General features: G+C 40.2%; 1 protein-coding gene across 1 annotated transcript in view; it reads right to left on the reverse strand.

The window, feature by feature from the left end:
* The window catches only part of LOC145983021 (relaxin receptor 2-like), a gene marked incomplete at its 5' end in the record, with an annotated part of 151354 nt that overhangs the window by 52385 nt on the left and 81593 nt on the right, over nucleotides 1–17376 (reverse strand). Inside the window, 2 exons of the mRNA XM_083116301.1 lie at nucleotides 13226–13454; nucleotides 14594–14853. Of these exons, the coding sequence (XP_082972427.1) occupies nucleotides 13226–13454; nucleotides 14594–14853 (489 nt within the window). The remainder of the gene's footprint in view (nucleotides 1–13225; nucleotides 13455–14593; nucleotides 14854–17376) is intronic.

The raw sequence follows: 17376 nt of genomic DNA on the forward strand, positions 1-17376 counted from the left end.
TTCCACATCCAGAAGGTCCAACAATGAGGCAGCGAATGTTGTCGGGTAGAAGCTCGCCATTTTTCCTATCCTGACGTTCCGATGGAAAATCTGGCAGTCGCCGTACCACATCCCAAGCACCAGTTACACAATTACCTCGTTTGCGTTTATCCAACTTTTTTCCTCGAGTCCCAGCCATTTCACCAACAGTTTGTCACCTTTTCTACGTAATACTTTTTCAATAAGATACGTGTCGGGGTATTTTGTTTTAGAAAGTTCCTCTTCGTAAAATCTTCCTTTCAGAATTTCGTCGCGATTATCTTTTATTATACGTGTGACGGTTTCCGGGTAAGACTCGAACTACGGTGAAAAGTTCCGTACTCCAATTTTTAGTGAAGCCTTTTTCAAACGCACTCTTAAATTTACTGATTCTCACCTGATCTCCAATTTTGTATTTCGATTTCTTGCTTGTAAATTTGTACTTTGGACAATAAACCGTAGAAATTAAAACGCTGTTCGTCAGATTTGTTGACGTCAGCTGGTTTCATGTTTATCGTGCAATGCAAACTGTGATTATAGCTGTTAACAAGTTCCGGAAGCATGTCGAGCCACTTGTAATTCCCCTGAAGCGTGAACTGTTTCCACATGCGTGTTCTGAGAGTTCGTTTGAAACGTTCCACTATGCTGCTTTTGATGTGACTAAAGGTGGAGTAATGTTGAATATTTTGTTTTTGAATAAATTGCCGAAAGACAGAGTTGTAGAATTATTTTCCCTTGTCTGTTTGAAGAAATCGAGGTCGCCTGCCACTTTCATCGAAAATAGTTTTGAATGCTTCCACTACACAGGTTCCTTCCTGTGTTTGCCTTGAGGGGTAAAGCCCACGGAAATTTTGAAAATGTGTCTATAACGGTGAGAAGATACTTGTATCCCTTGTTGATTTTATGTAATTTTTTTTAAGTTGCCACTGCTTATTTCCACAAGATTAGCTTCCCACTGGTCGACTATGGCTTTGGTCACTACCGCCAGTCGTTTGTAGTTTCGCCGTGCAGGTTTGTGCAGCTCGTTCACAATAGCCTGCGTAGACATTGCGCGAAAATAAGAATATAGCTTGGATGGGATTTCTGGCCCCAGACAATGCCGGGTTTTCTATGTACAGTTTGTCACCTATTTCTATGTCGATAATTTGAGTGGCATCTTCGGCATAGGCAGTCTCGCTAGTTTCGGGGTGGGTGAAATCGACCAATTCCACTCATCTTATTTTAGGGTCGTCACTGATGTTCGTCACGGTCATGGTTGGGTAGTGGGTAGCGTGAGGCAAAGACCAGTATGAAACCTTGACGAACTGAAGTGTGCCGGCGAGGAAAAACTGGTGATAGGCTTTGGCAGGAGTCAGCATGTAGAGTTTGGCACCAGGATGGAAGAGCGAGGAAAATTCCCTGTTTGGAATGCTGTACAGTTCGATGACAACAGTGGACTTGAGATTGTCGATGCTGGCGTTCAGGGTGTTTACATTGGTTCGAACCTCGCTCTCCACATCCTCCAATCTACCGTTCACCGATTCCAGGTGTTCCTCGATAGCACGGACAACAGTGTCGTAATCGGGCTTGATCTTAACATCGACAATTAGCCTCTTGAATTTTTCGTTTAACTCATGTAGTTGGGTACTGAAATTGGTTATGGCCGATTCCTGGCTCGCCTCGATGCTGCCAATTTGCTCTTTCACATTGGCGATAATCTGCTGTAGACTTTCCAGCAATGTCAACTTGGAGCTCTTGGTTGCGAGGTCGTGGACCTGGGTTCTAATTTCCGCAAACAAGCCATGTAGCTCGCTGATGTTCTGGTTGGTAGGCAAGGTTGCAACAGACTCCCGAAGCAATTCACTTTCGGTTTGGATGTTTTTGATGTCGTCGGATTTGAGTATTTTGTTGAGAGCCCTCTTCACGCTTTTCAGTTCCTGCGAGGTAGGCAGCAGCAGCAGCGCGTATGACTTCTTGTAATTGTGTTATGTCGTCCTGGGTGGATTGTTGCAAAGTTTCCAACTTAGCCTGTATGTCGTCGATCAAGTGATGAAAATGCGACAACTCTGATTCGGTGTTTAGATTTTCCAACTTGGTGATCTGCTGTTGGACGCTGGCCAGAGTATCCCTGATGCCAGGCAGTTTGGATTCCAGTGCTTCGTGTACGTTTGCCAGATCATTTTTGATGACAGCAAGAGCATCCTCAATATGGGCTATGGTACCTTGCAGCTTCCCAAAATGCTCGTAGGTCTCAAGTTGGAGTTTTATGTTGGCCACGCTACGGGCAATAGCATTCAGCTCGCTGGACGAAGGTAGATTGTCGATGAAGTCCTGTAGCGTTTGGAGTTTAGTTTTGACTTCGTTGATGGCTGCATGCAAAGCGTCTGTTTGAAGCTCAGCCTTGATGCTTTCTAACGTAGGAATTTCGAACGATTGAAACTGTTCGTGCAATTTGGCAATACTGGCATTCACGCGATCGTAGTCATCTTGAGTGTTGATGCTCTGGATAATGTTTTGCAGTTCAGTCTGGATGGTGCTCGTTTGGTCCTGCAAGTGTCGCTTCAGCTGTTCCACATCGGAGGTCTGCGTTTGCTGCAGCTTCAAAAATTCGTTCTGCAGCTTGACTATGCTCAGCGCCAAGTTGTCGAAGTTGTCTATTGACGCGAGGTCGGTGTACTTTTGCAGCAGCGATTTAAGCTCGGCGTCAATTTTCAGTACGGGGTCCAGGTACTGAGACTGCAGGCTGGCTATCTCTGACTGGAGGCTGGAGTTGAGCGTGGACTGCAGGGCCTGCAGGTCGCTTCGCAGCTTCTTGACCCTGACGTCGAGCATGATTAGCTCGTCGCCGTGGTCGTCGCGCTTGGTGTGACCAAAAATATCGTTAGGCATTGTTTCTATGGTTATTTATTATAGGGTAGGTGATTCGCATCTCCACAAAAAGAGGGATGATTTCGTCGTAGTCGTCCAAGAGCTCCACATACAGACGATCGCCAGCAGACACATCGTACGTTGTAGTCGCATCCATCCTATCATGCTTGATGCGATAGATGTTCTTGCCAGAGGAAAGCTTTGTGTCGCCCCTGTCAACACATGATTTTTCAAGCAAAAAACTATTCAATCTGTATTATATTAATCTATGTTGGAATCTTTTCTTTAAAAATGTGTTATTGTTAATGTTACAATGGGTAATGAATTGTTTAACTTAAATGTTGAAACTATAGAAATATTAAACAACTATGTAATAACCATGGTAAATTGTAAACAACAATATGATATAAAAGAGCTAGACTTTTGTGAGTCTGCGGGACATTCTCCTGGTTGCCGAAAGGTTGATGGTTCAGGGGACGTTGGGGAATATCTTGCTTCAATCTTCGGATTGGCTGGAGTACTTGTACTCCATTTTGGCGGATATTCACAAACCCAACTCTGAATAAGGTGTTCTCCTGCATCATCAAAAGACCAGGGTTATAAACTTCGGTATATCTAATAGGTTTAGGCCTACAAGTTATACCGGGTGAATTGTCTGTTTGGAAAAGTGTTTGTATAAACATCGAAAGTTTAAATAAATCTCCGAGTAAAAGATCTTAAGGATCTTTCATTTCAACCTGCATAGGTGATAATTACAAATAAATCCTACACCACAGACCTCGCAAGGGCTTGGTCCTACTAACCCTTAGAAGCCTCTGAGAAGTCCGATAAAAGGGTTATAATTAGACTAACATAAAGCCCTAAAGGCAGAAGGTGCGTGTCAGTGATTTTTGGCGACCGTGACCAGGACCATCGAAGCAACCACCTGTGGATCTTCGTGGCCCAGCAGAAGAAGAAGAAGCCTGTTCAAGAAACAGAAGAAGAAGCCTGTTCCAGAAACAGAAGAAGAAGCCTATTCCAGAAACAGAAGAAGCAAAGATGATAGGTTCCCAGAGACCTTTGACCAGACAGCAAAAGGAGAGGCTCGTTTGCTGTACGAATGAAGAAAAGAAGGAGGAAACCTTATTACTATGCTCCGGCTGCAACAGATACGTTCATGAAAGTTGCGCACACAAAACCCCAGGATCTGACGTAGCAGCGGAGGTAGACGTTAAATGTAGACAGTGTGTGGAAAAACAAGTTACGCCAACCCCAACAGATGATAGTTGGAGGGAGATGATGATCTCCTTTATGATTGATTTCAAGAAAGACAAGGAAGAAAATGACCAAAAGTTTGTACGATTGATCGAAAAATTGGGTGAACGAGATGTGGAACAGAAATCAGAAAGAGAACAAAGATTAAAAGAAAAGGAAGAAGAAAAAGAGCAAAGATTAAAGGACAAGGAGGAAAATGACCAAAAGTTCGCACGTTTGGTTGAAACCTTGGGTGAAAGAGATGCTGAACAGAAAGCAGAAAGAGAAAGAGAACGAGAAATGAGTGACCAAAAGTTCGCACGTTTGGTTGAAACCTTGGGTGAAAGAGATGCTGAACAGAAAGCAGAAAGAGAAAGAGAACGAGAAATGAGTGACCAAAAGTTCGCACGTTTGATTGACGCCTTGGGTGAAAGAGATGCTGAACAGAAAGCAGAAAGAGAAAGGGAACGAGAAATGAGTAAGAAAATGTTTGAAGATTTTAAAATAAATTTAGGAAAAGAAATATCCGAAGCAATAGCTGAAATCAGAAAAGAGAGAGACGAAAAATATGAAGAACTAGTGGAAAGAAGGAGAGAGGATCGGCAGATAGATGATGACCGTTATAAACAGCTACAAGAAAGTTTGAACAAAGAAATGACTGAGCTGAAGGAAAGTCAGAAGGAAATATCCGTAAATTTGGAAGGTGAAATAAGAAAAACGAATGAGGTCCAAACACAACAAGTGGAAATTATAAAAACGTTAAACTCAAAGTTGGAGACCTTGCAGCTAGGCAGGGAGAATAGGAATGAAGAGATGGAAACTCTGCCTAAGAGGATATGTGTAAGAACCTCTTGCTCCTCACATTCTTCCAGTTCCGAATCCCCCGAATATTCTGAACCATGCCAAAGAAAGAAACGAAAAAGGAGTGGCGGAACGAGACGAACTAGAGACTACGCTACGGAAAAAATGATAGAAGATAATTCCTACTTAAACCATTCATCCAATCGGATTCTCCGAATGTCTGACGTCAATTCCCTCACCAAGTTTAATGGAGAAATAAATTCAGTATCTGCTGAGAGGTACCTGGAAGAGATAAATACTTATATGGATTTAATGAAAACGCCCATGATGTATCGACTAAAAGTCCTTCCTTCGCTAATGGTGGGTAAAGCCAAGGCTTGGTTTATGGCAAACGAAAAAAGATGGAAAACTTTTGAACATTTCCGCTCTGCTTTTAGGAAGCAATACGCATCACCTGAAGCAAAACAAAGGGAAATGAATACCCTGAGGAATAAACATTATAGCAAAGGTGCAGGGTTATCATTGGAAGAATATTGCTGGGAGGTATATGCAGCATACTGCAATCTGACGGAAACCATCAACCAATCAGAAGTGTTAAACTTAATCATTGGCCAATTACCTTCACGAGTGCGACAACTAGTACTAACTCGAGATCCCGCCAACATAAACCAACTCACGAATTTCCTGGGAAAGTTCGAAGCATCTGAACAAATGGAAGGATGGAAAGCCGATCATCAACGAAGTGATGAACGAAGAAATCCTCAACCTCGAATAAGGAATCTAGAGCTATCCCGGAGGAATGGAGGAGAAGAAGATAAGAGGCCCACACCGATCAACCAAAGGTTGAATGGAAATCTAAGGTTCCAAAGGAAGGATGCCGATAGAAGGACGTTCTGCAATAAGAATCAGAATCAAAGAAACTGGAACCAGTCTCGTAAGAAAGAATGTGGAACACAGACTGACGAAAGTCCAGAAGACTGTGCTTTGAACCCTAGAGCATCTGTATGGGAAATTCCTTCCACTATTAAAGCACCTTCTTGGGAAATTCCCTCTACCAGTCGAGCAAATTTAAACCAGAGGTCGTTGTAGATGAAGCTCTCCCTTCTACAACGCGACACAATCTTGATGTTTGTGAGAGCGATGAGGATAAATTTATTACCAATGAAAAATTAGATGTTTTGTATCTGGATCTAAATTCTTGTCCAAATTCTAAAGAAGAGAAATTGTTTAATGTTTTCGAAGTAACTGGGAATTGCAGCAAGAAGCCAGAAATTCAAATAGAAGTTTTGGGATTAAAAATAAGATGTACTTTGGATACAGGAAGTGAATGCACCGTCATGAATTATAATGTTTGGGTAAAGCTCCGAGAAAGATTACCAGGCTTGAAACTGCAAAGATGTCCAGGAATAAGGTTAAAGGATTTTGTTGGACACGAGAGGTCTCGTATTGTAGGATGCCGAACCATTCTTTTTGAAATTGCAGGACACATGTTTGAAGATCAAGTCTACGTAGTGAAGAATTTAGAGGCAGATTTGTTATTTGGATATCCCTTCTTCAAGAGATATAGAATCAATTTGGATGCAGGTGCCAAGAAATTATATTTAACGGTGAAGGGACAAGTCGTTGAAGAAAGATTGATTCCAGATGACCAAGAGGATAGTTTTGAAGCAATTAATGGTAAGACTTCCCGTGTTAAACTATCGATGGCTGAAAGGGAATCGCATTCAGACAATAGGTCCGCCGCCGAGGAAGATATAATAAAGAAGGCTTTCGCTCCAGGGTTGCTGAATCAAGAAGATGAGGAGAAACTACACTGCCCATTATTTTCTGACAAACAGGGACTTGCAAATACTTCAATCTGCAAGATAAGTGCAGAACAACCTGTATTTCCTTTACAAAATCCATCTCCCATTCAAAAAGAGGAGAATCTAGAAGAAGACCTAGATGGATGGAAGACCTGGCTAATTGACGTCAAGAAGTTTTACGAAGGAGTGTGTTAAACAAGATGTAAAACCATTTCCTGTTTTCTCCAGAAGCTACATGCAAATGAAGAATGAAGTCCAAGAAGACGATCCCAAATGAAACATCGCCTCACATCATGAAGAAGAAGAGAAAGAAAAATGAAAATATACAAAAAGGGAGAAAAAGTTATAAAACAAAATTAAATAACGTTCACTTATATTTAATTTTATTTTCTTCTGGGGGAACGCTATGTGTCGCCCCTGTCAACACATGATTTTTCAAGCAAAAAACTATTCAATCTGTATTATATTAATCTATGTTGGAATCTTTTCTTTAAAATGTGTTATTGTTAATGTTACAATGGGTAATGAATTGTTTAACTTAAATGTTGAAACTATAGAAATATTAAACAACTATGTAATAACCATGGTAAATTGTAAACAACAATATGATATAAAAGAGCTAGACTTTTGTGAGTCTGCGGGACATTCTCCTGGTTGCCGAAAGGTTGATGGTTCAGGGGACGTTGGGGAATATCTTGCTTCAATCTTCGGATTGGCTGGAGTACTTGTACTCCATTTTGGCGGATATTCACAAACCCAACTCTGAATAAGGTGTTCTCCTGCATCATCAAAAGACCAGGGTTATAAACTTCGGTATATCTAATAGGTTTAGGCCTACAAGTTATACCGGGTGAATTGTCTGTTTGGAAAAGTGTTTGTATAAACATCGAAAGTTTAAATAAATCTCCGAGTAAAAGATCTTAAGGATCTTTCATTTCAACCTGCATAGGTGATAATTACAAATAAATCCTACACCACAGACCTCGCAAGGGCTTGGTCCTACTAACCCTTAGAAGCCTCTGAGAAGTCCGATAAAAGGGTTATAATTAGACTAACATAAAGCCCTAAAGGCAGAAGGTGCGTGTCAGCTTGACCTCCCCTTTGTTCTCAGTATTCATGTTGAACTTAAGTTTGCCGGAGATGGGGAACCGGTAATAATTCAAGTTGTTGTTGAATACATAGAAAGTTTTGCCCACATCCTCGTCGTAGTGGGTCAAAATGCTATTCAAGTGTATAATTAACAGACCGTTTAGTTTAGATAGCATTGAAGGCAGGAGTTCGTTGAAGCTCGACGACGTAGGCTGGACGGGCACTTCCATAGCTTGCTTCCTGAAGCCAAACAGGTTCATAGGCATGGTTATTTTATAGAAACATTTCTAGCTGTAAGATTAAAATTGGCCAGTGAGGAATTCCATCGTTCAGCTACTGAGAAAACCCAGGAAGTATAACTTCCGCCGTCCAAGGCCTACCTACCTATTGTTCAATCTGTCATTCTGTCAACATTGTTACCACGCAGGGGGAACGAAATTGTAGTTTCTAGATGTCCACAGAAAAATAATTTTCAAAATACGATAACAGAGAGAGCACAGTCGCTTTTCGATACAAAAAAACTAATTGCTACAATACAATAAGTATATATTTACAATTAATAGCAAAATATTAATATTTATTAACAATATCTATGAATTTGTTTCGAACCAAAAAAAACATGTTATAGAAACATTGCCAGCCGTAAGTTCAAAATTTGGTCCCCTCTTCCCCCAAATCGCATTACATACATACATACATACATGTGGAGGACCCGTGCCGTTACAAGAGTCTGCCTCCCAATATTGCTTAAGAGGTTTGGTTAGCATGCAATAGATCAGTATGCTAGAAAATACAGAGGAGAAGAAGAAGAAGAAGAGGGGGGAAGAAAAAGGGGAGGAGGGGGGAGCATTGACACTACACCACCACCACCACTTTTACCAGTTAGCGTCACCAACTCTTCTTCATCTTACTGCATACTTATCATCTTAGAAGGCTACGCTGTCAACTCCTATTTGTAGGTTAGCTTCGCCTGTGAGATATCATATGGCAAAAGGCAAAATGTTAAAAAAAACAAAAGGTTTGTGAAGCAACTAGTCAGTGTTGCCAACTCCTATTTGTAGGTTAGCTTCGCCTGTAAAATATCACATGGTGAAATTTTCTTGGGGTGGGTTGGCAACTCTGCGGCTCACTTGAAGTTTGTCAAGCGGGCTGATACCACTACTTGCACGAACCAAGATTGTAGGTCGGCCATTGCGGAGAGATGAATATCACGTCGTTTCTCAACAACCGCACGATTTCCTCTCAATTGATTTAATCGGAAAATTACCAAGATCACGTACATATGACTATATCCTTACAATTGTAGACGTTACGTCAAAATTTGTTATGATTTATCCATTAAGAAAAGCGACTGTCAGGGAAATTATCAATCGTTTTGAAGAACAATATTTTAAACATTACCCTGTATGTAATGTATTATTATCAGATTGTGGAAGTCAATTTACATCAAATGAGTGGAAAGCCTACATGGATCGAAGGAAAATTAAGCATATTACTACCACTACATACAATCCGAAATCTAATCCTATTGAGAGGTACAATAAGGAGATTGTTAGGTTACTGCGATAATTCTGCAATGATAATCACACCAGTTGGTATCCAAAAATTAATTATATTATTCAGTTATTAAATCATTCATGCTCTTCAGTTACCGGATTATCTCCCAGTGAACTTTTCTTACATGAAGATATGAAGGACTCAATATTTGAAGAAATCGTCTGGCCAGAACAAATTAAATCTTTGCCATGGAAACGCAAATTGTTTTTAGCAGAAATCAGGACTAGACAATCTACAGAAGAAGTAGAAAGATTAAGAATGCATTGAACTCGATCAAACTTCAAACAGGAGATTTGGTTATGATAAAAAATAGGCAAGTTAGTTCTAAAATTAACAGTCATATTCATAAATTGTTCAACTTGTATATTCGGCCATTCCTTGTCAAGGAAATTAAGGACAATAATGCAATTCTTTACACAATGAACCAGCAATATTATGACAAGGTGAACTTTTCAAATCTTTGAATGTTTAACTGTTCGGAAGAAAAGAGGAATCAACTCTTGTCTGAAAATTAAATTTATGAGAGTAGATACTGGAAAAATTAAACCATTCTGTTTATCATTTTGTACAATTGAATGTTGTATTATGTTCTGACTTGTTATTACCTGTTAGGCACAAATCTGTTTATGTGCACATTGTTGTCGAATGTCAGATAATATTGTGCATTTGTAACTTTGTTTTAGTTATGTTTTTAAACATCTGACTGATTTTTAAATGAAAACTCCTCCTTGGTGTTTCGTAGTTTTCATTCTCCCGGAGGAGGGGAATGTTGTGACGGTCCTGTTCATCTTCACAATATAATTAATTATATGTTTATTGAATTATTAATTTTATATTAACCGTTCAAAACAATGAATAATTATTACTTTGTAAAACGTTAATTATGTTTTATGTTATTCATATACGCTGTATAAACGAGATATTTGGAATTCTAACGTTGCTATAGCAACGAGAATCAATAGTCATTATGTGGTAATGTGTGTGACAAGAAATGGAAATATAGGTAATAGTGAACTGCATATTGCTCAGTTATTTCACTAATACATAGACCCATAGAAGTTGTATCTTCACCTTCGCGTTTTTAGTTTCAAATATTTATGAACGAAATGTAATCGTGCAAATGATTGACTAGTGAATGTCACAGTATTCAAAAGCTCTCTCATAAGGGGAATTTAAATGCATGACAACTGGTGCGATAACAAGATATGATTTTATGCCTGGTGGGGTAATAATTAACGTTCTCTTCATTCAAACAAGGTATCCTAGGTTCAACTCTCAGTGCGAGCACGATTTGTTGTTCAGGATTCCACTTGAAACTGTATGTCCAGTCCGGATTAGCCTATACGAGCATAAAGTCGAATAGAAACAAACTTAAACAGCCCTTATCAATATATTGTTGAAAAATTAAATGATTAATCACATAATATTAATGTGAAGCTATGAACATAGGAAAACTGAGCTACGAATAGGAGAAATGATTCATAGTTTCAGAAGAATAGGTATCACCGTATCGAAAAGTACGTTAACTACATGGACATTTTAGTAACAATGCAAGCTCGACCAGGACTCGAACCAGACCCTCTGTCAAACATTGCCTTTACTCTAACAACTTTTTAAAATCTTTATTTAGCTACATGTATAATGCAGCAGTGAGTCTTTTTATGTTCATATTTCTGTGCTATACTTATTTCTTTGTTTACGTACATAGCAACTGAGATGCTGAGCCAGGTATGGTTTCTCGCTTTCATATCTGTTTGAAACTGTCTTTGCCGGTGATACTCTTGCAACATGTTTCAAATTTACGGGTAAGTAATCTCGAGCAAGGTAAAGTCTGACTACGAGTAAAATGCTCTGGCATTTTACTAACCTGGTCCACAACAGAATATCTGATTTGAATTGAATTGATTTTCTTTATTTAGCGTCTCTTTTTCTGCCACTTTTGGATAATCACGACGATGAGGATGAGTGATGTGGGGATAAAATAATTGAAGAGAAACTCACCAAAAACGCCTATGCCGGGATTCCAACACGAGACTCGCCGGTCCCAGTGGCGGAGTGGTTAGTGCATCGCATACGACGCCAAGGTTCCCGGGTTCGAATCCCGGCCTGGATATGGATGTTTGTGAGTGTCCTTTCATCAATGTCATCATATCATTACTCATCCCATCTTCGCAAATTAGCCATAAGTGGCACAAAAAACGAAGTAAAACAAAGATAATCAATCAATCAATCAACCAACCCGGGACCCCTAGTGTCGTACAGCGCTGTTCTAGGAACATCAGAATATTAACCGAAGGATTTACATAAGAATTGTTGAGGGAGATTTGCAACTGCAATTAGTAACAGCGCAGGTCCTAAATTATTCTCCATCAAACCTTGTCTATAATCCCAAATTATTTGTTATTATTATTATTATTATTATTATTATTATTATTATTATTATTACATTAAAACCTACAGTTTACCCCGTCGTGATCTAAGATTAACAACGTTAGAGTCTTGGAGCTGTGAGTTACATGGTATCGATGTGTTGGCGGTTCTTCTCACCTACAACACATGCAGCCAATGTGAACAAATCGATCATAAATTCATAAACACGTTTTTGTAGGCAGAGATTAACATTTTTTTAACTATTCTTTCTATATTGCTTATATTTCAGAGTACAAACCTGCCCTTTCTGGCATTTCTCGGAACTGTCCAATTATTTGGGAATGCACGTCCCTTCCCTCCCCTTTTCATCAATCATTCTATTGTTTGAATTACTTTGAATGGCATAAAATGCAACATAACGCAAAGAAAACTGCAATAAATATACAATGTAATGCACCTCCTTGAGTTTGAGTTCGCAACAAACATCTGTAAGAAAAATAATGAGAATTGTTATGCAGGTAACCATGGTAACTGATTTCTAAAGTTATTTTCCTCAGTGATTTCTGGGGATTGTCGGAAATGGATCTTTACGGATAGCATTCTTTGATCCCGATGTCCGCAACATTCTGCACATTATTTTTGTCACGAGCCGGAGTATAAGTGCTAAATCAGCAAACACCAGCCAACTCACCTGTGAAGAAAGGTCGCCTTGACAGTCGGAGGTTAGTGGTCAGAAGAGTCGGAAGCGATTAGCCTTGGTGTGTGCACCGTAGAGTGGTCCGCGCGGAGGTTTGGGTATGCCCAAAATAGACACCGACCGTAGGCCAGCACCACGGAAACACCTACAGGTACAGTGGTGACAATTGGTTCCCTTTTATTATCAGTGTTTAATTACCTTCTGATCCGTCTCAGGCATGACTCTTCCCCCCCCCCTCGTTCAGTTACGAGAAATATTGGTTAGGGGCAAGAGCATTGATTTCGCCTCCTCACATTTAAAAAAACCCTCCCGCAGCCAAGTAGTTAAGCCAGCTAAAGGACTAACGTAACATTACGGTAAAACAAGCAAATTCACAAATACCTACATTTCAGTAGCATTACCACTAATTGTAAATAATTTGTGGTGTGAGGAGATAACTTTATTGAAGGCACTCAAGTGTCAACCCTCCTTCCAAGTAGTACATCCCGGTAAACTAGATTTGTGCAGGATAACGAGTCTCTGGCATCTGAATCTACGGCCATTATAAACATCTGTAGGGGTATGTGTTGTCCTCTGTCCTGTCCTTTTATGTGCTTATCTCTTAGGTTCAAACCTGAGCAATACGATTTTAGTCCCCAGAAACATGTGTTCATTTTAGTTATGGTAAAGTTGTCGACCCTGTATTATATGAGTGATGCAAATAGCTCAGTCCCGACTCACCGACAATTTCTATTTCAATGAAAGTTGAAAATTATTTATTTGCTCAAGGAGTGAATCTTTCTAAAACTTGAATATGGTTTTCACTCACCTAGTACAGCCAATATTTTGATGACAATGACTGGTACCCAGCAGAGGCAATCTGTTCCCACGATGACTGCAAACCTCTGAGCTACAACACGGTCCTGCCTCTCCTGTGTGGACCTGAGGGACAGCCTGGACTCTCTGATCACCGAAAGCATCTTCAAGTACGCGAAGCCTATGAAGCCAAGTGCTATGGCGGTCACAACCATGAACATGGCTGCTGAGTACTCCCAGCCCTAGAAGATAGGAGAAATGGAGGTTAATGTTAGTTGTGCAATTAATAGAGTTCTAAATAGACAAAGGCCCTCCCTATCCTGTGCGGACCTGAGAGAGAGCCTGGGTTATCTTATCATCGACAGCATTGTGAAGTACGCGAAGCCTATGGAGCCGAGGGCTATGGCGGTCACAAGCATGAACATGGCTGCTGAGTACTCCCGGCCCTAGTAGAAAGTAACAATGTAATTATTAGTGTTATTAATAGAGGTTTTAATAATTAAATGTAGCCGGACCCTGTGGCCGAATGGTTAGCATATCGCGCTGCGACGCAAAGGGTTCATAGAAGCATTCTGAACTCTATTTCGGAGGGACAATCCATCTACCTTTGCGAAGGCATCGTGGATGTGAAGAGGCAGGCAGACTCCGTTGTTGCCGTAGAATTTTGTCCCGTAGTACTGGAGCCCTCTGAGCGGCATAAGGGCCACCGTGATGACTATGAGCCAGAGCACCGTCATTCTGAAGAAAGCTATGACAGGATAGAAGCATTCTGAACTCTATTTCTGAGGGACAATCCATCTACCTTTGCAAAGGCGTCGTGGGTATAAAGAGGCAGGCAGTCTCCGTTGTTTCCGTAGAATTCTTCCCGTAGTACCGGAGCTCTCTAAGCGGCATAAGAGCCATCGTGATGGCTATGAGCCAGAGCACCGCCCTGCTGAAGAAAGCTATGGCAATCAAAGCATTTTTAACTCCATTGGAAGGGAGTATCCACCTACCTTTGCGAAAGCGTCGTGGATGTGAAGAGGCAGCCAGACTCCATTGTTGCCGCAGAATTCTGTCCCGTAGTACCGGAGCCCTCTGAGCGGCATAAGGGCCACCGTGATGGCTATGAGCCAGAGCACCGTCATGCTGAAGAAAGCTATGAATTGGAAGCATTTTTAACTCCATTGGAAGGGAGTATCCACCTACCTTTGCGAAGGCGTCGTGGATGTAAAGAGGCAGGCAGTCTCCGTTGTTTCCGTAGAATTCTTCCCGTAGTACCGGAGCTCTCTAAGCGGCATAAGGGCCACCGTGATGGCTATGAGCCAGAGCACCGCCATGCTGAAGAAAGCTATTGCAATCGAAGCATTTTTAACTCCATTGGAACGGAGTATCCACCTACCTTAGCGAAGGCGTCGTGGATGTGAAGAGGCAGGCAGACTCCGTTGCTGCCGTAGAACTCCGTCCCGTAGTAGCGGAGCCCGCTGAGCGGCATGAGGGCAACCGTGATGGATATGAGCCAGAGCACCGCCATGATAATGGAGGCCTTACGCAGCGTCGTCTCCTTTCGCGCCAGGGGCTGAGTAATGGACACGAAGCGGTCGTACGTGATGATGGTCAGGATGAACACGGACGACTCGGAGCTCAGGGTGCTCAGGAAACCTAGAAGGGAAGAAGGAATTAATCACAGAGAGAATTATGTACGAATAGACTACAGTAACTTTTAAGGAAATGGATTTTTCAGTCCTCAGGGAAAACATTGCTGCACAATTACTATTCTGCTATTTTGAATGAATACTTCGGTCAGACATTGAAGTCATGCAAATAGATTTCGTAAAGCTATTGTTAGCGTATTATTTGATTTCAAATATTATTTGACATTTTTAGATACAAGGAGAAGGAAACAAAATCAATTGTAGATATAGGAATTGGTAATTTGGTAGTTTTAATTATGATATCTTATTTAAACCATTAAGTTAAACGGTTTGACAACGGAAAAGGGACAATAAATTGTGTAGAAGAATTCTTGGCCTTCATTAAATGTATCACTGCATGAATTGGAAAGACTGAGATGGAGCACTAACACACATCAGAAAGAAATGGTTGGTCGCGGGCTACACAGACACTGTGATACAAATAATAATGATAATAATAATAGCTATTGTTCATAAAATTTCAAGGAAGATTTCAATCATCGATAGTACACATATAAAAATATTTTACGTATAAATGCGGCCGTGGTGGACTGGTTGGCAGAATATTTGGCTGTCTCTGGTTCGATTTCTTGGGGTGCTTTCAGGTGAATTTTTTTCAGGTAAACCCCAGAGCAGCACATGGAGCTGCTCTGGGGTTTACCAAACCTCTAATAAGTCAGTAGTGGGAGTAAATGCAGAGCACGGATGGTGTTGTTCACAACACCTCCAAAAAATGACCGAGAATGTGTGTGCATTTATTAGATTTGTAGATGTAGTTGATGACGATGATGGTGCCTTATAGATACGTCTGCTTATTTTAATACTAATACGTTTGTATCTTCATTGACTGAATTTCCTTACTTTTTCCAATGTTTCGATGTAATGCAAAAGCGAAGAATATAAGGATATGCGAGTTCAGTCATTCTGCTTCTTGGGGATACATCTAGGCCTGTGCGATATCGATTTTTCGATATCGAACTTCGATATCGATTGAATATCGATATCGAGTCGATATATCGAATATTGAAAATATCGACGTCGATATCGATAATATCGAAACTGGCGATACAGACACATCTAAATCTTTCAATTTGAAGTATTAATTGAATTGTTGTGTTATCTAGGAGAATCAGAGAATGGTGTTTTTTGGTGACGAAAATAGGAGTCCCATAACACAAAGGATTCTGTAGTTCTTAACCACACTAATCGCTAGCCACCGAGGCGGAGTGGTTAGCAATAGCAAATCGCGCTACGACGCCTGGGGTCCCGGGTTCGAATCCTAGCCTGGGAATATCACCACTCATCCTCATCTTCGCAAATTAGAGAAAGGTGTCAAAAAAGAGCGAAGTAAAATAAAGCAATTCAATCAATCAATCAATCATCAATTTCATCATATCATCACTCATCCCCATCTTTGCAATTAGCCAAATGTGATATCACGATTCTGGTTATCATGGAAAACAAATATGTGCAACAACCAATAAAGAGAGTACTTTTCCTACTTTATAGAACTTGCTGGTTACCTATGTGTGCCTAAGTATAGAGATGGTATCGATACGACACGAGACAACAGTTGGCAAAAAATCGGTCTCGAGTTGCAAATGACCTACTTATAGGTCTCGCCTCGATTTGTAAACACCGGTCTAGGTCTCGACCAGGCACGTATTTAGAAATATGCTTCGGAAGGGAGGGGGGGATTCGAAGCAAGTGTCTCAATTATAATAATAATAATAATAATAGTAATTATTATAATGTTTTAATTTAAATATTTGCATAAATCAAATTAATACTAATTACAACTTATAAATTAATATCGTATTATTATTACATGAATAGGTAAACTGACGGTATAAGAATAAAGATATAACAGTGCATATTCATTATGTAGCTTACCTGTAGTTAAGATCGGAATAATTTATATTAAAACAAGTGCTCTGGCAATGAAATTAATGCTAAATACATGAAGAATTGAATATTTATTGAATAACAAAACAATGTTAGATGCAGACCGAGAAAAGTGAAGTTTCTGATTAATATTTTATGCACATTATTATGAGTAGTAGTGTGTATAAATCTTTGTAATGTCATTCAAAGCTGTATGACTTGACTTTCAATACGTTCATAGGAAATTAATAACCATCGATTATACAAGAAATGATGAACGAGCATATTTTCATTATTTAACTTTAGTACTTGATATGTCTTTCGGGTGACGGGGGGGGGGGGGCGGACCCCCTAAATATTTGCTTGCTGTCCTTCAAAGCAGTATGATCTCAGTATAATCCTTGCCTTGCTCAGAGGAAATTAATTACCATCGATTATACAACAAATGCTAAACGAGAATATTTTCATTATTGAATTATAGTACTTGGTAATCCTTTCGCGGGGATCTGGACCCCCTTGTCCCCCTAAATACGTCCATGGTGTCGACGTCAAGTTTCGGCCTCTTCCCGATTTAGTATAAACAACATTTTCAGCATGTCACAACACA

The sequence above is a fragment of the Lepisma saccharinum genome, unplaced genomic scaffold (assembly GCF_977018435.1).
Source record: "Lepisma saccharinum unplaced genomic scaffold, izLepSacc3.1 HAP1_SCAFFOLD_555, whole genome shotgun sequence".
Lineage (NCBI taxonomy): Eukaryota > Metazoa > Arthropoda > Insecta > Zygentoma > Lepismatidae > Lepisma > Lepisma saccharinum.